Consider the following 23,762-nt stretch of genomic DNA (forward strand, 5'->3'; position numbering starts at 1 on the left):
TATTTACAATTATGAATGATAGAAGTATAAGTTAAAACACAAAAGAAACAACAACGAAACTTCACATATGGGAACCACAAATTAAATTTGCGATATTATAGAAGATATATATGTATAATCAATGTACTCTTTTTACATATTTATTAATCTAGCAACCATTTATCAAATGAACCAGTAACCCCAATCTCAAACACGAGAGCAATAATAAAATTTGATGTTAAACAACAAATGATTGATGAGTACAATATTGATTGAATAACAAATTGCCATCGTTGAAAACCTACGACTAATCTTGGATATGCTTAATGATCATGAGCCAACTCACTGAAATTCCCTCATATTTTGATTTTGTGAAGGTCTATTATTCCGAATCCACTTATGAGAGAGTGATCGTTTTTAGTTTTCGGAGGTATGAAAACAGAGATCAATTTCTTGAGAACATGCAAATGTATACAGATGCATGTGTAAGCATCAACATGATTGGTGAGATTTTCTTCATGAAAATGTGAAGGGGCCAATCTGAATCGATCATGATTTATTCATAAACACAGGAAAAATTCAGTGAGTTCATCCAAGACTAGCAGTAGGTTACAGGCATTATTACTAGGGATGTCAGCAAGTACCCTATTATCGCTCTGTCACATTGATCATTGACTAAAATTTCATATAAGTTGTAAGCTGCCTTTCCTTGGTGGCATCTTTTATCCATAAGTTACAGTATGTTCCATCAATGCACTTAGTGTATTTTTAAAGTGGCTACAGTAATAAATTTGTCACATTAAATTATTGGTTTGAATAAAACTACTTATGCATACATGTACATGTAATTAAGGAGACCAATTTGGCGTCTCCTTTAATGTTAAATATTATTGACAATTTAATTATGTTTGTATGAATAAGAATTTAATTATCATCTTTATATGTTTGTTTTAGTAATCATTAAAACCTAATCCTTATTAGGCAAGGGACAATGACTTTTTACAAAACACATTTGACTTGCCTTAGATGATATGTAGCACAAATATGCGTAAGCCTCACAAGCTTCACAAGAAAGAGAAAAATCCAAGACATTTGCTCAGATATGTTTAAATGAATGTCAAAAATACTTTTCGGTTTTATTTTCAATGAAGTATAATTATAAGTTTTTTATTTTTTTTAATTACAGATACAATGTATGTAAAAGTAGCTTTATTTTATTAGAAAGAATTCACAGTTTCAAATAAAGCAACAAATACTTGACTATCGATCAACTAACTCCCCATTCTATCGACTACACTCTTCCAGTAAAACTGACATCCCTAATTTTTACCCAAAACATGAAATACTATCTTTAAATAAAATAATGGTGTCTGAAAGACTAAAAACTTACAATATCAAATCCTGCTAGAAAATTATGGTGCACAAAATAAAATTCAACAAGTTTGACATGAAATGGATGAGACAGACACACTAAATATGTTTTGAAGATCAATAAGGTGGGTTAAGAATACTAAGGTGCTTATCATCAGTATAGTAAATATGTTCTGGTCTATCCTCTCAGTTCTGGGAATAGCTCTTGCAGAAGAATATCCAGAAAAACGTATGACAACTGAAATGAAAGACAAAAATTTCTTCTAAAGTTTTAAGTCCCAGCAGAAAAATCCTGCATTGAAAACTTGAAAGCCTGCACACCTATTCCTTTTCTTAATTTGTCATTTAAAAATTATTTCTAAAAAATTAATCAGTTTATAATTGAAAAAAAAAATGACTATTGAACTACTCGTATAGAGGATTGATCTGAAATCTACCTCTGATATAACATGTATGTAGGCCTGATATCCTTTGACATGGACTGTATGTACATCTGATATCATATGACGTGGATTTTATGTACGGTACATCTGATATCCTATGACATATATTGTATGTACCTCTGATATCTTATGACATGGATTGTATGTACGTCTGATATCCTGTGACATACATTGTATGTACCTCTGATATCCTATGACATGGATTGTATGTATGCCTGATATATCCTATGACATATATTGTATGTATGCCTGATATCCTATGACATATATTGTATGTATGTCTGATATCCTATGACATACATTGTATGTAGTCTGATATCCTATGACATATATTGTATGTATGTCTGATATCCTGTGACATATATTGTATGTATGTCTGATATCCTATGACATATATTGTATGTAGTCTGATATCCTATGACATACATTGTATGTATGCCTGATATCCTATGACATACATTGTATGTAGTCTGATATCCTATGACATGGATTGTATGTACATCTGATTTTCTACACTCACCTGTTTGTTAAGTTTTGGCTGTTGTAGAACCTCCAACACCAGTTTGGTTCCCTCCTCATGATTTTTCCGTCCCACCACCGAGACAAAAGCACCTGTGACACATAGTTCCATCTTAGTAACATGGCACATAAAACTATCATAGAATACTTAATTTTAAATCATTTCTTTGCTAAAGCAAATTCAACTGACTCGGCTAGGTATTGTTAATACATTGATAGGAAAATTCTTAACACAAGAAACAATCTACACATAGTCTTGGGTATGAAAAATAACATTTTATCTACTAAGACATAAAGCTTTTCTCTGCAGTTTATTCTTGGTTTTATTTTTCTTAGGGGTAGTTTGAAATTTTTACTGCATCTCATGCATATTCTTTACAAAGCGTACAAGAGCATGTCAAAATGATAGAAGAACCAACATAACTTACCGGGTAAGTAATCTAAACAGCCCTGTAAACAGGTCTTGAACCGTTCACTCTTCTGTTCATCAGTTCTGTTAAATAGTGAAGCGAATAATGGATACAATTTACAAGGTTTGCAAGCACTCTACATTATATATACATGTATGCTTTTTATGTGTTAAACTGTGCATGAGTACTGGTATTTACTTTCCCAGATTAATAATAGCTACCTTGGAGGATCTTTGTCAAAGAAAAGCACATCTGTAAATAAAACAAGACACAAAAAATCAAATTTCGTTGAAAGGAGATCATTATTTTAAATCAGGAAAACTGCATTTAGAGAATTCCTGCAACATACCCCTGAGTAAGTGAACAAGGGCCACAACTCTGTGCTCCTGGGTGACCTGCTCCAATTTCTGTTCTATAAACAGCTGCAAGTAGTGTTCTAGGGAAGACTTAAAGAGGATTCTACCCGTCATCAGGAGGTGATGGAACCAATCAGGAACTCCATACACATACCGAGCTTAAAGATATACGGGTACATAAAATCCCAAATAGTCCACAAAAAATTGTCAAGAATATAATTATCATTTCTTTTTAAAACAGCTATCATTTCTGAAGATTTTGTCTTCTATTTTATGATAATTTAACCTTTTGAAAAAACTGCACATAAAAAGATTTCTTGAGAAAAGTCTCTGTTAACTAAACCTAAAATTAAGACACCAATTACTGATAAAGGCATATTGTTAATATTCACCTATGTAAACAATAATATCAAAAGCTCCCTCTACATCCTGGCCCCTGAAAGTCTCCATGTCTGTGGTTGCCATGGGATACCACTCCATTCCATCAGAGCTGCGAGACAGATTGGAGCAGATGCTGTCATTGGAGTAGTTTGCATTATTCTCGTACAAACTTGCACAAAGCTTCTCACTGGAGGTAGATTTCAGAGAAGTATCGGATCCCCGTCTTTCTGGTTTGCTGAAATAAATATCAACGTGATACTCCTGACATTGTACACAGTCATATATATACCGGTAAATGGGTAACTACATGCTTGTATGTAACAAAGTCTTCATGAAAACTTTAAATGTACACATCTGTACATGTTATCCATGTTAAAAAAAATCAGAATACATGTATTATCTTTTAGAAACTGAATTATTTTTTTCACTTTTTTTACAAGATTTACTTTAATGAGGGCAGGTGAGTCAAATTCCTCAGAAAAAGTATGTACCCGGAGGCTTTAACATTTCTGTGAATTTGTTTACCGATATGTATGAAGGTGAGACACATGGCAATAAAAATCTGACATAATACATGTACCTCTGCTTGTTCATTTGTGCCTCAATGTGTAGGCAGTGGAGATGCATGTGTTTTGGAGAAAATACTGTGATATGATGTACATTTACATGTCTATTAGTGTAAATTAAGGGGAAAAGTGTACATTTGAGTGAAATACCTGGGCTTGGGAGGGGGAGCCACGGTTGATTGTACAAAAGAATTCAGGTACATGTCCAAGTGCTGCCCTCTCTAAAAGTGACGATAAAATGCAGACATAAAGTTACAAGAACATGACCAATACAATTTTCCATCTGATAATGAATACTGGTACAATCAAATTTTACACGATATAACACTACTATCTAATAATGATAAAAAGAGACATCGAGCATTTAAAAACTAAAATGATTTGTGGTAAACTAACCTCTTTAACAAGCTTCATGGCTCCAGACTTGAACATTTTCCCTATGGAAGGCAAACCAATGATCAAATTTTGTTTGGCCATAACAGTATTTCAAAACAATATACACAAATAATTCAAATACTAAAATAAAATCAGACCAAGTAATTTTCAATATGCAGCTGAAGTTCAAGTTCAATAAATAAATGAGTCATAATAACAGTGTTTAATAACGGGCCACATCGCTCACCTGAGCAACAATAGACATAATAAAATCAGCTTTACGTAGTCAACCCCTGACCTCGGTGGCCCAATCCTACTCCTGAAGATTATGATTTTGACAAATTTTAATCTACACTATCTGAACTGACAAAAGTTAAAGCTTTTCCAGACAAATTATGTTTTAGAAGATGAATTTTTTTTTTAATTTCCCTATATATTCTTATGTAAAAATTTTACACACACACCCCTCCACAGTGGCCCCACCCTACCCCTGGGGATCATGATTTGAACAAACTTAAATTTTCCCTACCTAAGAATGCTTCCACAAAAGATGCAGCTTTTCTGCCCAATCGGTTTCTGAGAAGAAGTTCTTTAAAGATTTTTCTCTATGTACTCCTATGTAGAAATTCAGCCCCCAATGGTGGCCCCACCCTAACCTTGGGGATTATGATTTGAACAAACTTGAATCTACACTACAAGACTTTTCTGGCTAAATGGATTCTGAGAAGAAGTTCTTTAAAGATTTTTCCTATATCTATATTACTATGTAAAAATCTGACCCCCCATTGTGGCCCAATCCTACCCCCGAGGACCACGATTTGAACAAACTTGAATTTACACTACCTGATTATGCTTCTACATAAGTTACAGCTTTTCTGGTTGATCAGTTTCAGAGTAGATTTTTGATTTTTGAAGATTTACTCTATCCCTATGTAAAAATTCAACCCAACCCCCCAAGATCATGATTTCAACAAAATTGAGTCTACACTACCTGAGAATGCTTCCACAAAACAGCATTTTTGGCTGTTCAGTTTCAGAGAAGAAGATTTTTAAAATTTACTCTATATATTCCTATGTAAAAATTTGATCATCCATTGTGGCCCCACCCTACCCCTGGGGATCATGATTTGAACAAACTTGAATCTACACTACCTAAGGATGCTTCCACACAATTACAGCTTTTCTGGCCAAATGGTTTTTGAGAAGAAGATTTCTGAAAATACCAACAAATTTTCAATAATTTTTTTATTATCTCCCCTTGGAAAAGGACGTTGCCCTTTATTATAATAAACTTGAATCCTCTTAACCTAAGGATGCTTTGTGCCAACTTGGGTTGAAATCACCCCATTGGTTCTGGAGAAGAAGTCGAAAATGTAAAAAGTTTATGGACAGACGGACGGACACCGGACAAAAAGTGATCATAAAAGCTCACTTGAGTTTTCACTCAAGTGAGCTAAAAATTAAATTAGATTTTCAAAATCAAACAGTCTTTGCATAACTTTTTTTTAATTAGAAAAGAAAAACTGATCTACTCGTAGATTTGTTTTGAAGATAGATGCAGACATGTCTCATTTAATCAGTGTGATTCAGTCTTCTTTAGACAGCTTTTACAAAAAGAGCTCTAATTAGTTCACGTATTTTCCTTGGCACAAAAATGACTTGGAGCTTTTGTGCTTACAAGTAACAGCTGGGGAACTCAAATCCAAGAATTACATTAATTTTAAACACCTGCTTGGTTTAAAAACCATCTGATCATTGTTTCACAGTGATCACACGTACCATAATTAAAAGTGACAATTGATCACTCAGTGACTTCTTGGTATTAACTGTACTCTAACACTTAAAACACGTGTACTAGAACATGTGTATTTCGACTCCCACTTATGAAAACCTACCTAGTTTGATGTCTGATAAGAACCCTGTAGTGAACTCGTTTTCTGTTGTCAGGAAGTTGTACAGAAGCTGACTGCCTGTCAGGTATGGCTTGGTTAACAATTTCTAAAATTAATCAATTCAGGATTTCGGTAAAACAAGTAGTGCCCTAGATATACTGGTTCTCATTACAGTAAGCCCGGCAAAATGCAGGCAAAAAGGTGTGCACTCAGAAAATCATACGATAAAATGGTAATGCAAAACTTGTAAGGCCCCAAAGAAACCAGAAAGGCATCGCCAAGTTGTTTGAGGGCACTCGGCTGGTAGTTGGCATTTTCTCTCATCTTTTATGATCATAATTACACAGAACTTTCTATTTTGTCTGACAAATTTTATCATTATGACATGATAATCTAGGCCTAAGAGGTTACAAATTGACCAGGCCAAAACTGTCAAGTCAATGCAAGTCTGATGATACTTGTAGCCACAATACACTTCACAATAATGTCAGATTTTGTTACCTGTAGGTAAGTCTCGAACTGTTCCCTTTTGCTCTCTGTGAACTCCTGATTATTGGTCCCTATCAGTTTCTTCGGTGGGAGTCTACAGTCCTGCAGAAGGCCCTCTGTACAACAGAAAACACAAAACTTCAGACTCAGTCAAATCGTTCTGTTAAGAAGGCCAAATTCAATGTTTGATGATTGCTTACATGTTCGTAGGGGCAGGTAGTTTCATAAGTACATGACACATTTGATTAAATTTTTGCAGTTTGGTTATACAGTTGACATGGTTATAGCAAACATGCTTAAAATGAATTGTTGCTTACAGCTTGACTTTCTTAAATGTTGTAATCTTGATGGATGTAACGAATTACACTTATAACAAAGTAAAATCGCCCATCCCCGGCACTTCGCTATAAGTGTTTAACTGTATTCCTAGAGATTGACTTCATTGTTTTGGAATACTCACACTATTCACAAATTTAATTAACACAAATTTGTTTTCCAACTCCATTTCTCAATACACCCAGAAATGTATATTAAAAAATGACCAAAGTATTAAAATTTTAATCAATGAAAAAACTTAATTGATAATGTACTTAAAAATCATCAATTTCACCTAACAACTTGAATACAGTCAAACTTTGTTATCTTGATCTAGATGGGACTTTGAGATATCCGAGTATTCGATATATTGGGGGTAAAATACTTAAAAAAATAAGTGGTTGAGACTTAAAAATCACAACGATATATCCATCGTATTCGAGACATCGATGTTAGAGTTATCAAAAATCAACTGTATAAATACTTACCATGAAATTCAGCCAGCTTATTCTCAAGGACGTAGAATTCTTGGTATCTTCTGCAAAAAATTACAATTCAAACAATTAAGAAGGCACTAGTACTGTAATTAAGATATTTATCAATTATTAGTATTGGTGCATGTACACTGTATATATTTTTTTTTTAACTAAAAATCTTGATTTATCATGCAGCATAAATTCTTCCATTCTACAGTTATATACAATTCATTTACCTAGCAACAATCCAATTAGCTCTTCCAGCATTAGCTCCAATGTTATCTTCCGAGATGTCCACCCTGCGAATGTCGATGATAAACACAAAGAATTGCTTCTTGAAGTTGTCAGGGTCAGGCCTGGCCCCGATGCGTGGGATGGAAACCCTCCATGTACTCAGGTCAGGAATGGTTATCTGGGTGAAGTCTGGCAGTTCTCCGTCGCTAATCACCGACTCCGAAATCTCGTCATCCAGCGAGTTACAGGACTGCACAAAATAAATGTGGGTTATGTAACAGATAACAGCAGTTTCATCAAGATTAGTTGAATACCATACCAATTTTCATGAATTTCTCCATTAAATTGATCCTCAAAATTAAAAGTTTATTAAAAAGCCATTTCTATAATTGCAAATTGTATTGATAGGATCAATGAGTCAGACCATAAAGGACTATATATGGTATGGGCCTAAAATGCCCCCTAAAAGGAATATCATTATTTTACTGTAATTCTTTGTTTTCTTTGTACAGATATATATGTAATGTTTTAACTTAATGTTCATTTTGATTCAAGTGCCCACAATTTAGAAATACGGCATTGTAAAGACAACCTTTTCCCGCCATTTTTGCATTTTAGCATTAAAAAGCTTGTTTTGAGCGCATACTTGAACCAACAAAACATTTTAATCAAAGCTGTATCTAGCCAAGACTAATAAGTGACAAAAAATTTGTCCTGGTTCAAGCATGCGCTCTATATTTCCCATTCGTAAAATGATGAGAAAAATGTCAATTTCGACTGATTTTGATTGAATTATAGAAATAGCGTAACTTCCGACGTCATATACTGCAAGTGAGTGCAAATAAATCAAACAAATATGTGAAAAATATATTTTATATCAACTCTTCTAAATTATAACTTAACATTTTATTGTACCCGAAACACTTAAAAAAATGGTGAATTATGGGGGCCAAATTTAACTCTTATCATATATAGTTCTTTACATACTAACCTTGAAACTGGAGATAGCCCAAACAAATCCAAATTTTTTACGGTATATCAATTTACTCACACTTATTGTAATTTTATCAGCATCTTCAAAATCAGTCATCCCTGGGTCCATCAGTTGATTCTGTCTCCCCTCTCCTATGAAAAAAAAATACATATAAAGTCAAATCAATTTGGCATGCATCAATGTCATTTTTCAAACCCACTTACAAAATTACCCCTCCCCCCCCCCCTCCCCCTTCCTCCAAAAAAAAGGGACTTTTTAAAAATAAATAAATAGAAGACAGAATCACTCTTGTTGCATCTAAAATAGGAATAAGAGGTCTTGTATTTTGATACTTTACCCCATGACACATGAACAGTCATTGAAATACTTTGTAATTTGTGGACCCTTTCAGCTGAACAATAGCACAGAATCAGTGAATACAGCCTTACCGCTCTTAAAGACTCCTTTTATCTTGGTTCCAATGTTAGACAGACCAAAGCCTTTCCTTTCCACAGGTCTATAAATTGTCAAGGAATAAAGAAAACGTGTATCATTAGTATGTTAACTGTTCGTATTGTTATGCAGCAAAAAGGTACAGAAAACAGGAGGAGGATATCAATACATTTTAACTAGGGATGTCAACGAGTACTAGACTATCGCTCGGTCACAACGATCATCGACTAAAATTTTCTTAGTCGATTACTCGTAATAAAGTGAATAGAATTTAAAAATATTTTTTGTTTTTTCTTAACGCGGCAGTTTTAGTTCTAAGAATGTTGATAACAGTTTTCTTTTATCGACATGTTTGATCCGTAAGTTATGCTCTTTTCCATCAATGTCCCTTCTGTATTTTTGAAGTGGCTCATAATTAATCTCTACTTAGACAGACATATAACGTTACTTGAGAAGAATTTGTGTTTCTTCTAAATTATTTATTGGATTAGATGTTTGTATAATTAAAACTTTAATCATATCAATAATCATCTTAAGGCGTTTGTTTTTATAATCATTAAACTTTGATTGTTGATTAGGCAAGGACAATGACTTACAGTGGAACAGGTCACATTTTAAATGCCTAAGATGATACAGAGCTCAATTATATGTAAGAGTCATGAGAAAAAAGGAAAAGCCAGAACATTTTCTAACAGATATTTAGATAAAATAAATTCAAATTCATTTTAAATCAAATATATTTAGTATATGTTATCATAAGTTTTTAAATGTTCTTTAATTTAAGATAAGATCAATGTGGCAGTAACATTATTTGATTAAAAAAAGACTTACAGTTTCAAATACGCTTAAATCATCGAGTACTCGACTATCGCTTGACTAAAGCCTCCGATTAATCGACTAAGTAAACCGAATAAAATTGACATCCCTGAACGCTGTAATTACAGTACATAACTGAGTGTTTGAATAAAGAATGATAATAAAAATTCCCTATGTGCTTAGAATGACCACAGAAAATTCAAAACATAAGATGTCTGGTTACAAAAATCATCTATTAAGTACATAAACATGCATTACTGACTTATATAATTATGTTACCTAATGTTTACATTCTTGTGATCCTTGAGCCTCATGCAAATTATAACTCGACATAAAACAAGAACAATCATGCAGGCTGGTATGTCTGAGATATACATACATGTAATAGAAACGAAATCAGCATGATTGCCCATGAATAAAATGTGCTGCATGCATTTAATATAATTGACTATACTCTGTCCCAAGATAGCCTAATTCCTTGATAATTATAAATACCTCAGGGTTCAAATGATGTTCATTCAAAAGTATGAAAATTTTTTCAGTTGAAACACCCCCTTTTGCTTATCAGGTTTCAATTCACAGCTAAAAATTGTGATGTCTACTGGGATTTTGTATTGCAACAAGCCCAGATGATAATTTGAAAAATTGCGAGAGGTAATCCGAGTGACTTCCAAATGGAGAAAAGGTGTAAACATTCCCCATTATAAATCACCATAAGACTGTGAATTTTCAAGTGAAAAATGATAATGTGTCAAGAAGCTTTCCCTTTTATTGATTTCAATTACACTTCTTTCACAGATATGTATATTTGTATTAAAAAATTGTCCAAATGTGCTGCGTAAATAACTTGGGATAGACTATAAAACACTTACAGATAGACAGAAAGTACAGGAAAAGACAAAGAAATAGGCAGATATATTGACAGAGGAAAATAAATATACCAGATAAAATACATAAAAATGCATCAACAAACATACGTGTAAATCTGTATATTGTAAACAAATGGACCATGCAACAGAACTCCTTATTCTGTGACATAACAAGATACGGAGCGTAAAAGAGTTACATATTTCTCTAGTATTCTACGAGACGGGAACAATGCAACAATGTTAGTGAATACGTCGAACAGAATTCATTTTATTCTTCCAATCTTCATCCACTGATGTCATAGCAACAAACCAAGTAAGCACTATGTTTTTGAATTAAGATCTTGCAAACAATATCTAGCAAAAAAAACTAGCAAAAATTTATATGTGTCTGCTGTTGCTATTTTATCAGCTGATGAAATCCATAACTTTATTGAAAAATTCATTTCCAGAACTAGGAAAACAATTTGTAGCAGGTAAATAAAGCTTTGCTGTAAAATATTCCAGAAATGAATTTAACGATGATGATGTTTGTACCTAAAATTACACAGAACTGGTCTGGGAGGGGCTAACGAACTGAAATTAAAAGGTCGTCAAAATCAAAAGGAGGCTACATGTCAAATAAATAAATTGTTCTAGTATCTATAAAATTGAGTATAAAGGCAAACTGATTAAAAAGAAAACAGAAAGTTACAAATACTCTATTATAAACAGTTATTCAAAAAATAAATTTCGGAGTAGAATACATTTAAGTAAAGAACAAATTTAAAATGAGAATTAAGAAACAACAGGATTTATTATTATACACTGAGACAATCTAGGAGACAAAATCTATAAAACTGAATAACATCCAAGTACATTTTTGTATGTGTATAGAGACATTGATTCATCTTTGTTTTTCTCTCAATTGAGCCTAGAACACTATGAAGGAAAAAACATATTGTTCATTTGTAGGTTAATGACATTTGATTTAAACCTACTATAATGTGAAAAAATCTGAATTCAATACAAGTTCAACATGTGTATGACGCATTTTGGTAATTGTGTTGGGTTAATGATATTTGAATTGAATTCAAATTAAGTTCAACCTGTGTATGATGCATTATTGGATATTGTGGTTTCAAATCAATACTCAAAATGTATAAATTTTTCTGAAAATTTGTTCCATAGCAATTGTTTTTTCAGAAGATGGATGTGCATGTATTTGTTTTCCTGTGCAATTTTTGAAACACCAAGAATGGTAGTTACGGTAATGAAGGTGAAATTGTTTTTTGGTGAGTAAATGTGATTGAAAATTAAAATTTTGTGTCATACCAATACATGTACTATGCACAAATGCTGTGTTGTTATCAAGTTAGCATTATAAGTCATGGGCCAGTGCTTACCTTGCTAGAGCTTTGGGAACATAACTTGTTTCTCTACTACCACACAGCATGGTATAATACTAGGAATAAAAGTAGTAAAAATAGAACTACGTGATACATAGAAATGCTTTGAACAGGTTGGGACCAATCTTCCAAATGGGATAAAATAGCCCGATTGAGTTATAATAGCCCAAATGGGACATAAATTTTAAGTGCCAAAAATAAAAAATTTTGATTTTTGAAATTTTTGATATAAATCCGCATTAATACTTGTCAAATGCAACAACTTTTGGTTAGGAAGTTTTTCTATATGTCTATAGTTTGTAAGATTGATTCCCAAGAATTTTTGGATATACACTAGGCAAAATTGCTAACGCACCACTTACTATTTCTTTGATTGTTTTAGATCTGAACGCAACAAAGATTGATTAGTATACTACTTTAACAATTTATTATAATACAGAAAATGAAACATCATTTGTTGCAAATTTATTGACCAGTTGCTTTGAATACTGTTTATGAAACATTGGTACCCCCACCCCCATCATGTGATTCAGATATCAATATAGGGTGTGGCCTCCATTTGCTCGGATAAATGCGATGTGTATGTCTTGTCGCCTAATATTTACTCGGCACTTTGAAATTGCTCCGTCCTTCACACTTCCAGTTTGTACAAATTTCTGGTACAACCTTGCAATTGAAGTGTGGTGCCTTTTAAACACTGTGGCTACCTAAACAGACAATAATTTTATTTGATAAGCATGCTGCATCATGTTTTAGCCAATATCACCGGTCATCGTTAAATTATTAACATTTTATTCTAACCTATTTAAAGGAGCACCCAGCAGAGACCATACCAACTGCCCTGCCACGCTCTTCTGTGGTCAAACCCGCCATACCCCGTCGGGTTTTTTGTGAGGTTTTAGTAATGCATGCATCAATAATAAGATCGCAAAAAAGAAAGTAAAGATTTATTTTTCCAAAAGAAGTGTGAGCACGATTTGAGCATTTCTAAAGAACAGTTACGCTTCGGTTAACATTGCATGTATTTATCCGTTTAGGCATTCAAATGTCTTACTTATAATTAAGGTCACCTATTTAAACATTTAATACATCTTAAGAAAATTTTAGGATGTAAATATCATTTTATTTTAAATGATGCGTTAGAAATTTTGTCTAGTGTACTGAGGGATCAATCTCTTTGAACAGTATGGTTCCAGAAAAAGTTAATTACCAAAAGTTGTTGCATTACATCTATTCTAATGCGGATTTATATAAAAAATTTCAAAAATCAAAAATTTTTATTTTTTGCATTTAAAATTTATATCTCATTTGGGCTATTATATCCCAAACAGGATATTATATCCCATTTTGGGCGATTGGTCCCAACCTGTTGAAAATAACAAAAATAAAAAACCAAATTTATATTTTCAACTTTCTGCATAGTTTACATACATTTATCTATATTCTAGTTTAAGGTATCTCGATCACTACACCAAGACTTGTACTTTTAAAGACACTGTGTCACAAGATGGTGATCTGAATCTTCTATTAAAACTGTTTGATTTGGTTGTATATCGTCATAGCTCAGTGGTAAAGTATCAGCCCTGGGAACCGCTGATCATGAGTTTGAATCTGCCTACTTACTGCCTACTTTTGTTAATTTTTACAGAATAAATTTTTCAAAAATTTCATTTTCATACGAAATTGCACATTTTTTTCCGCCTATTTGACATACATACTTTTTATCCATCATGCTATCTATCATAATCAAGTAATTTTCTGCTGATTTGTGAAACTATTTCAAGGTGTAGTGAGCCACCTTAATACATTTGAAAATTACTACTTCATACCATCAAGATCTCAGATGTTTACTTACAATACCTACGTTACATGTACAACACACTTAAGTACTTATATTTTAATCATCAAATATGATTCCTTTAAGATAACCATAATATTTAGAGAGGAAATAATATACATGTAAAACAGTACATGTACTTACATCATTGCTCTGATGAAATAATGGAAGGAATGTATTCTCCAGTAAGTCGTAAGTATGGTCATAAGCTCTGCAGAATGAAAATTATGCAGTGAGTAAACCCATGTTAACCTACAGTTGTCATTATTGTGAATTGTCCTACGTTTTGGAAAGTACTGGTACCCTGTCCACGGAAACAAAACTGGTAAAGTAAATAATAGTTAATGGTCATACCAACCATTTTTTCATTCAGTGTGAGTATTCAAGCACAAATGCAATGCAAAAAGGGTACCTATAAAATCTCATTCTCATTCTTATGAAGTACCGGTAAAAATATGTTTTTATAAGCAAATAAAAACACATGAATACCATTTTACTTAAATCAAGCTTAATTATTAAGCTATAATAAAAAGATAATTGAAATGTTTCCATTGCCAGAGTCCCAGAAATGCCTACTTGTACGATAATTGATGCTTTTTCATGACAAACAGCAACGATGCATATGTAGCTTACTTGAACAGTGGTGTTGATGTCCTTAATTTCACAACCTGATGCGGGGGGCCTTCTACAACTGTAACAAAACAACAACAGGGGACTAAAGTCTCATACCACCCATATAAGGTAAGCCACAAAAGAAATAAGTTACAGACACTCCTGTTACAGTTATCATAGATCTGTGTCTTTTTCTCAGTTAATCTCTTTTTTTTTCAAACATTTCTTCAAAACCTCTCTAAAAAATACTAGAATCAGGTTATATCAATATCAAATATCAATTGAAAGAGATGCAATCAAATCAATTGCTCCTTTTAAAAAATCTGGCTCAAGCCACAACAACGGGGGAAACAATTTATCTTTTTAAATATAAAACATGTTTATTAACTACTTGGTAAAGAATTCTAAGCTTTTATCATCCCATTATGTATCAAAATGTTTTTTTTCATTTTGTAAAACAATTTTTCCTAAAAACTATAGATTATTTTGCTCGTTTTCTGACTAAATGTCTTTGGTACCTTTTTTCTTAAAATTACTACTGGAAAGAAACCTTCAACCGATCTTTCAATTTAGGCAAAGCACTCCACACTCAAAACCGATTCCCCCATCCCCCCCCCCCCCCCCCCAAAAAAAAAAATTAAAACAATATCAAGCCAGCTGGTGTTTGGCAATGATTTTTTTTTCTGGTAGAAGTTCAAAATACCAAACTGTGCTCGAGTCTTACCCTCAGCCAGTTCACTAACAATATCTTCATCAAATTTGATGCGGTCCACTGCATCCTTTGCACAGTAGCTTTTGTATAGGTCCTTAGCCATATTATGGAGCTCTACTAAGTCCCCCTGGGAGAGCTCTGGGCTCAGGATGCGAGTGTTGAAGTCCTCTGTAACAGGAAATCAGCTAATGAGATGATGTCTTAAACAGATAAGAGCAGCACTTTAATAGGACGGTTAATTTTTCCTCCTGTTTTAATTGTTTTTTTTTCTAACCATTTGTCCACAGTTGAAAGTTGACTTCGGAAAAAAAACATGCACATAAAGTATTTGATTCAGATTGTTTTTCATTTCTATGCACAAAAATTTTCATACATGCCCAGTGTAGTGGTGCACTGTTTGCAATATTATGCATAGAAACTTCTCAAATAATACCTGCTTTTCAAAATAATGAGCTATTAACCTAATGAACATAAAATATATGCAAGTACATGTATTCTAGGAAAATGAGAGTATCATAATTCCAGCAGGTATTTTAAAAACGTATATTTGATGGTGTTCAGTTAGAATGGACAACATACCACAGGCCAAGGAGAACTGCAGTACATTAATGGCTCCTTCATTCTTTAAGAACTGCATGAATGGGTACAGGTGTTTGGGATTATCTCTACATAATATATCCTTCAGCTCTACCCTCAGGCACTGCAAATATCACAAGTAAAAGTGATGAATAAAAATCACATGTATACATTTACCCAGTAACTAAAATGATAAATTGTTTGTGAACACCCTCTCTCCTCTCCCCTGTGAATGTGGTATGTGCAGTTGTAGTGCCCCTGCTTACATTTTGGTGAATATAGTAAACAAATTCCATTTCATACATTTTTTATTACATGTACTGCCTTTTCATTTATATGTACTTAAAAAAAAAAAGATTGTTTATCCAATGAAATAAAACACATGTTTCTAAAATAAAGCACAAAATGTTTATCTAATACTTGTCCCATATATACTTTATAAGAGTGACATAGCCACTGATTGTGAGTACGAGATAGTGAAATAAAACAACATACTGATTTATTTTGTGTCAATGGTTTGGCAAAGTTTTCCAGGAATGGGACATATGGAGAAGGAGGGTCCATGGCAGCTGGAGGCTGGAATGGAAACAATGTTCACTTAACAATGCAACTTTCTATAATAAATACCGGTACAAGTTACCAAGTCAATTTTCAATGAATATAATATACCACGCTTATCTGTAACAAATTCAACTTATTGTTTTGGACACCAATATATTCATCAATCAGATGGGGTTACAATGTAATCCAATTTTTTACAATCAAATTTCGTTATCTCGAACTAGATAAGACTGTTTAAAAACTTCAAGATATCTGAGTAATCGAGATATTGAAGGTAAAATACTTAAAATATAAGTGGTTGGGACTTTCAAATCCCTTTGACATATCCATTGTATTCGAGATACCAGTGTTCGAGATAACTGTACATGTATTTATAATAGGAAAAAACAGTGGATATTAAAAGCATTCTGGCCAAGAATTGAACCTAGGACCCGTACATCTTTGATCATGTGCTTTACCATACAGTTATCCAGGGCTGAGCTTTACAAAAGAGCTTATGACTTATGACCAAATTAATGAATGCTTATTTATAATAATCAATCAAATAATTAAATAACACTAATCAATCTTTGAATTTAAAGGCTGTAAAATATGTTTATAGAAATCAAAATACGGTGAAGGTAAATTAATGGTTTTACATATTAAATTTTGATCGTCAAAGATCATTCCATGAAACTGAAAATATTTACGACTTTGTCTCAAGTTCTTTTGTAAAATGCAGCCCAGGCCAATAACCATGATTCACGTAGTCCCTACTACAACAATTGAGTACACTTACTGGAGTTTTATCCAGGAATATCAGGATGAGATTGTTCACCATATCCTACAAAAAATAGAAAACTTATTCAATTCCCAACAGATGAATGGTACAGTGATAGGGCTGTGGTAACAAGATATGTTTGTGAAACACTTGTTCCCCTCCCCCTACAAATTGATCAATCGTACCCAAAACATATCTTGACCTAGATATACTTATGTTAAATCTGTATACCATATTTCATTTCAATATGTGAAACCTCTGCGAAGAAAATGAATGGAAACTGTTGGTGGACCAACCGACAGACAGACAGCAGCAAAGCAATTTGCCCTCTTTTCTTCAAACCTAATGAAAATGAACTTGAATGCTACGGCACTGATAAAGTCACAGTATGCTTCCATCAGCTAAAATTGTGGATATATATTTCATAGTAAAAGTTACATAATGGCCCTTACTCTTCAAATTACATTCATATTGCACATGAAATATTTAAACTGTTTGGTGAAATTAGTGAAAGAAAACCCTCAAATTCCCATTACCCTAATTGCATTTTTTTTTTATCATAAATGATATATGTTTGTTAAGCACTATATCTCAAAACAAGGTCACATGGTGGTAGAGCCATGAATTTCACAATTTAGATTCCTCTTACCATAGAGATGCCTCACATCAAAATCAACAACAATTGGACTTGCATGTAGTTTTTAAGAAGAAGTTAAACATGTAAAATTGTTAACACACGGCGACGGACAAAAATGGATAGCAATAGGTCACCTGAGTAAACTCAGTACCAATATGCCCCATGAATTTTTAGGCACATCAATCAATTTCTGAATGGTGTACAACTTACAGGGTTTGCGACAGCATCCAGGGCAGGCAAGAGAACTGAGCCGGCTAGAATTTCCCTGATTAATGCACAGGTACACCTGAAAAAAAACAACAAGGTAACTTTGTGTCCTATTCAAAACTTCTCTCCTAATTCATTTATTCAACTTAAATAATTTGGATGATCATTATCATATACAGTACATGTACTAGTCATTCAAAGCATCACTTGATTGATGATTTTATATGTAAACATGCATGGTAAAATAGACAAAAGCTACCTCAGATGAGCTTGTAACCTCTTTGTAACACATAAAAGTAAAGGAAGAAGATATTTTGCTATATAAACTCACTTGGATTTGACAGCCTGCGGAGGTAGAATATAAGGAAATAGGGACTCCACTAGGCGACGAAGATATTCCAGCTCACACTTACGACTCAACATTGCTACATGCATGTTAGGTCCCAGTCTCTCCAAGGTCGCCTGTTGTAGGTCACCACCAGGGGGAGCTGTTATATGAAGGTTACTATCCTCTTTATGACAAGATACAATGAGTCAATTCTTTAACAACACTGTTAATGCACAAGTTAATAGTCTTCAGTTTTCTTGAGACAGCAGTGCTAGCAAAGCATATTACATGTACAACCACAGCACTGCCTTTAGCTGTCTATAAAACATTAGACATTTACTCACAGTGCTTGCGAGCCTCCAGGTAGACATGGAGATGCTGGAGAGCTGCTTTGATTAGCTTCTCACTGACCATTTTTGAAATATCCACCTGCATCACAACAAATAGTCCACAATTAAACCATATTCATGAATTATGGACTAGTATTTAAAAAAAAAATTACACATAAATAAATAATTTAATCTAATTAAATCATATAAAGTACATGTATCTGTATCCAACTCTTCTGCATATACAGAAATTTGTGACTGTTTTATATTATATTGTTGATTATAATACACTAGCTGTTAAAAGAAAAACTACCAGTAGGCATTTTACACCCATCATACTAAAATTGACACCACTGTTAAGTACTGTTGAACATGTACATGTAAAACATCTATTAATGGGAACTCTTGTACATACTGATGCACATGTATATGACTGTATAATGTAAACTGTCAATAATATATACAAGCATTATATCATAGTACCTACCTTTTTCAGCCGTCTGAGGAGCACAGAAGCCAAGAAGCGAATACTGGTCTTCAGCTCGTCAGGAAAACCCTCATCTGTACTGAGGTCCCTGTCAAATATCAAACAAAATTTGTGGAATGGAGCATTAAGAAAACTGTATATTATAAAGCTGACACCAACATCTCATATTAAACTCAGAAGAGCTTGGACAGTCCTAAAGATCAACTGATGAACACTTTGATTTGGTCAAAGCATGATAACAAGAAATATGAATGGTATTTTGATTTACATATCAACCAGAGAATTACCACATACCTATACCAAGTGTAGAGGAATTCCTTTAAAACAATGTTTGCAAACTGAAATATGAAATGAAGTATTTTTTTTCAACATCATCATGCTTGATAGTACATGTACCAAAAAAGTATCACTCTGCAAGTAAAGTTTTTACTTGTAATCCTAGACTGGAATGCTAACTCAGTTAATGCATGTTTTCAAATACACAATTCAAAGATCAAAACAGTATTGTGTCAATGATAGAAGTTTATACATATGTTTCTTTAAGAAATGATATGTCCGTCTGTGGGTGTATACACGTGTACCACTTGAATATGTAAATGTACATTACTACTGTGTGAAAATTGACACGGTTGCAGTTATAAACATTACACAGAAACAGAACAGTCAACACACCTCCTCTACTGACTCATCCACTCGCTTCCGCACTTTTAGATATGTCCACGGCTGGAATGCTAGTATGTTCAACTCTGGTCTGAAATTCAATACATTGATATCATGCAGAGCAGAAAGTTGTGTGAAAGAATGCTATTTTATCAGAGAACTACCTATTACTTATACATATATATTTTCTTCATTTTTACTTGAATATATAAATAATAACAACCAACCAGTACATATCTTGTACATATAACTAACTAAGAAACACAATTATAGCAAATAATTCATACTCATAGGAATATTTTGTCTGAATTTGGAAATTTCAATGGGACAAAATTTTGTTATAAGAAAACTTTTTTGAACAATCATTATTTTGCATAAATTGTCGTGCATAATAAAATCGTAGGTCAACTACGGTACCCACAATTCTGATCTTCCAATCGGTCATTTCTACAATACTGTGAAAAAACCCTAATAACATCAAAGTTTTACTACTGACAATACAACTTCTTACCTGTTTCTTGTTTCACCACTGACAATACAACTCCTTAACTGTGTCTTGTTTTACTGCTGACAATACAACTCCTTATCTGTGTCTTGTTTCACTACTGACTGACAATACAACTCCTTAACTGTGTCTTGTTTTACTACTGACAATACACCTTCTTACCTGTGTCTTGGGCAGCGACGCTGACCACACACAGTACACACTGTCTTCATTAAAGTCAACTCATCATCCTCATCATCCTTCTGAAAAACACAGAAGTAGATGCAATAAAACAGATTAAAACATGAGAAGGATCATATTAAAAGTGAATGATAGATTTCTAACAATATTTATATGCTTTGAGATTAATTGACAAGGTATATATAGACATTAAATTATTCAAAGCCTACACAAAATGTTAAGGAGAATCATAAGCATAGCATACAAAGTTTTCTGGCTGTATTACCTTTTTCTTTCCATGGTACAGGAAAAGAAGACTTGGTAAAAGTGTGTCTGAGCTAGAAGAAAACAATAAATGATCATGATTATATTACAATAATTTTCATATAAATACATTAATTCAAACTATTTCAATTCCGTAATTATACTAAACAGTATATCTGGAATTAAATTTGAAACAATGTTGAGTGAACTCTTAGCTATTTGTTATTAATAAGCTTTCATTTAAGCTGCCATGAATTCATAAATATGCATTATTTCCCTTTTATCTGCGACTACCGCCATATTAGTTGTCAATTTCTGTTGTTCTGTTCATCGCTACACTCCCCCTATATAAGGCTGAGAGCACTATTCATGCTTCACCGCACTCAGGTATTTCATTCACCCGAACACGTTACACTAGACGGAAAGAATTGAATAAGTGCACATTGAACAAAAATAATATGACGATCACTGCACAGGTATAAAGAATATCCAATGAAAGATGAAACAAAATAGACTGAAATTTCAGAATTCCTTGATCATTGTAGCCGTTCTCCTGTTTCAATTCTTACTGTAACAATATCTCACATGTGCAAACAACACACAGTAGCAGATCATGCAGTGACAACATGGATTTTAGAAAATGGAGTTTTTTAGGAACTGATAAAAGTGGTGTTACTCTGTTTCTACTTTCTTAGATTTACTATCACTTATTAACTGTATTAGATGTAGTGTGGCCATGGTTTACAATAAGATGCAGACATTTATGTACTCTGTATGAATGACACACATGTTCAATGGCATGCCAAGTAAGACAACACAGCCCTGTCTATGCAAGATAATGCAGATACATTGAATATTCTATATAAGAATAAACCATCATTTATTTTTGTATTGATAATAGTTTCCTTGATAGAATGTTCTATCATTAAAAACTTAAAATGACAGATGTCCTACGGACCCCGGTTTAACAATAGAATTCTTCCCATATACTCGCTCTGTAGCAAATTCAAAAAATATATCGAGCTGTATCTCGCCTAAATTTTCATATGATTAGTCTCAAATACCTACAATGTTGCTTTTTCATAATCCCATTTTACAACATACACTGTTTTTGCAACGAAATCACTGCCACTTTTAACATCACGTTTGAAAATTCGCCGTTTATGGTCGCCATGTTAACGATAAAATCCGAGACATTTCAAGATGTGATTTCCAACAAAATGGCAGGCAAATTCAAATGCGTATTTTAACAAAATGCCTTGGTACGACTCATTAATTGGATATTTTGTAGACTAAACTCATGTGTATGTTCAAAAAGGTTTGTAATGTATGAAAATGTGTTTTTTCTCTGCAGATTATTTTAAACAGACTTAAAATTGACCCAAATCTGATTTGCTTCGCGGCTGCTACATTGCAAGTGTATGGGACGTTGTCTTACTGTTACCTGAGCGAAGCCTGGTCACGGTAAGATTATTCTTTCTATAGTTTTCTTTATTCAATTTTACAAATATATTGCTACATTGCCTAGTTCTATCATTTGGAAGTCTGTGCAACCTATATGCCTCGATCGGAAAGCAATTGACTGTAATTTTCTTGACGGTATATATACCTCGGTGACAGTTGAGGAGCTATTGATATTAATATGGCGACCAAACGCTTTTAAGAATTCATGTCAGCTTTAATTTGGTCATAATTCGTGAGTTTATTTTACTTTGCATATTATGCACATATTAACAGATTAAAATGCATTGCAGTAAATAATAACAAATAAAATAACTTCACCATGTTTGTGCAGCACAGTGCATTTTTCATTGTACCTACCTTATACAGCTATAAGTTACCGCAAGTCCAAAGATGAACGACCATATTATGAGGATAAGTGAAAAATATCTGGAAAATATGTCATAATTCACAATTAAACTTGATATGAGGAAATTCGATCGACATTAAAATCTTGCAAATTTCACTTCTTCCAAGAAATCTACCTGTAGAAAATGAATGTAAATAGGAGAAGGATGACTGTTGAAGTACAAAACTTGGAATGCTTCTGTAAGTAATGCTTGATTATATACCATGGAATCATATTGACAATATGAATATGGACAGATTGCAGATTGTCAACAAATTCCAAACGCCACCTTTGCTCGACTACATGTATTCCGATCCCGACCCATATCGTCGATAGGCTGTAGACATGGTAGAGGTACCGGTACAATCTGTTTCACGTGCCAAAAAGTACGCAAATATATATTTTTCCCCCGATATATTTCATTGAAAACAAGACTTATTTTTCAATGTTTTCTTATATCATTTTTGCCAGATTTTGAAAAAACTGAATAATGTAACTGATTCCTTTTGCACTTTTTGATATACATGTACATGTATATTGTCGGAAATCAGAGACATAAATAACATTTATATATGTCTCTGATTGAAATATAGTTTTGGTGTTTTACGGAAGTTTTAAAGATAACATTAATTAAAAAGAAATCTTAAAAGCTCTACTATACAAAATTCAAGACGATAAATTTCCCTTCAAGTACTGAAGGTTGGACCTGAAAAATATTCTAATATTCTGCCAAAAAAAAACCCGTAAGAAATCTATTTAAAAAAGTGTTTGTTTTAATGAAATATATATACTGGATAAAATAAGATATATTTTTAATTGTTACCTGAGTTTCGGATATCTTGACGATTCAAATAAGTAATATCGAAGTCTTAAATTAATTATTCATTTATTAAAAAATTAATCAATTGATTGTCTTTTCAAACTTTCTAATTATTCAACTCGCACGGATATTGCAAATGTCACATATCGTTTTTTAC

At 33.1% G+C, this 23,762-nt stretch overlaps 1 protein-coding gene across 4 annotated transcripts; it reads right to left on the reverse strand.

Annotated features, from left to right (window-relative positions):
- Positions 1–664: 664 nt before the first annotated feature.
- LOC128184277 (sorting nexin-14-like) lies at positions 665–23,098 on the reverse strand. Of its 4 annotated transcripts, none has more exons than XM_052853716.1 (32): positions 22,922–23,098; positions 22,758–22,826; positions 20,959–21,010; positions 20,676–20,755; positions 20,021–20,099; positions 19,643–19,686; positions 19,349–19,436; positions 18,877–18,961; positions 18,536–18,692; positions 18,208–18,283; positions 17,379–17,423; positions 16,535–16,615; positions 16,043–16,163; positions 15,476–15,631; positions 14,773–14,830; positions 14,284–14,350; positions 12,300–12,358; positions 11,452–11,490; positions 9,229–9,296; positions 8,858–8,928; positions 7,809–8,056; positions 7,585–7,634; positions 6,794–6,897; positions 6,296–6,398; positions 4,422–4,462; positions 4,176–4,246; positions 3,471–3,694; positions 3,072–3,236; positions 2,944–2,974; positions 2,741–2,805; positions 2,314–2,405; positions 665–1,588 (listed from the first exon to the last, which is right to left on the reverse strand). In XM_052853716.1, exons 1-32 carry the CDS (start codon positions 23,017–23,019, stop codon positions 1,529–1,531), a joined length of 2,847 nt encoding a protein of 948 aa, XP_052709676.1. In that variant the 5' UTR covers positions 23,020–23,098; the 3' UTR covers positions 665–1,528. The 4 variants fall into 4 exon arrangements, with proteins under 4 accessions (XP_052709676.1, XP_052709667.1, XP_052709693.1 ...); XM_052853707.1 differs by having other exon boundaries at positions 8,858–8,931; XM_052853733.1 differs by lacking the exon at positions 11,452–11,490.
- Between the last annotated feature and the right edge of the window lie 664 nt (positions 23,099–23,762).

This window comes from Crassostrea angulata, chromosome 1 (assembly GCF_025612915.1).
Source record: "Crassostrea angulata isolate pt1a10 chromosome 1, ASM2561291v2, whole genome shotgun sequence".
In the NCBI taxonomy this organism is placed as follows: domain Eukaryota; kingdom Metazoa; phylum Mollusca; class Bivalvia; order Ostreida; family Ostreidae; genus Magallana; species Magallana angulata.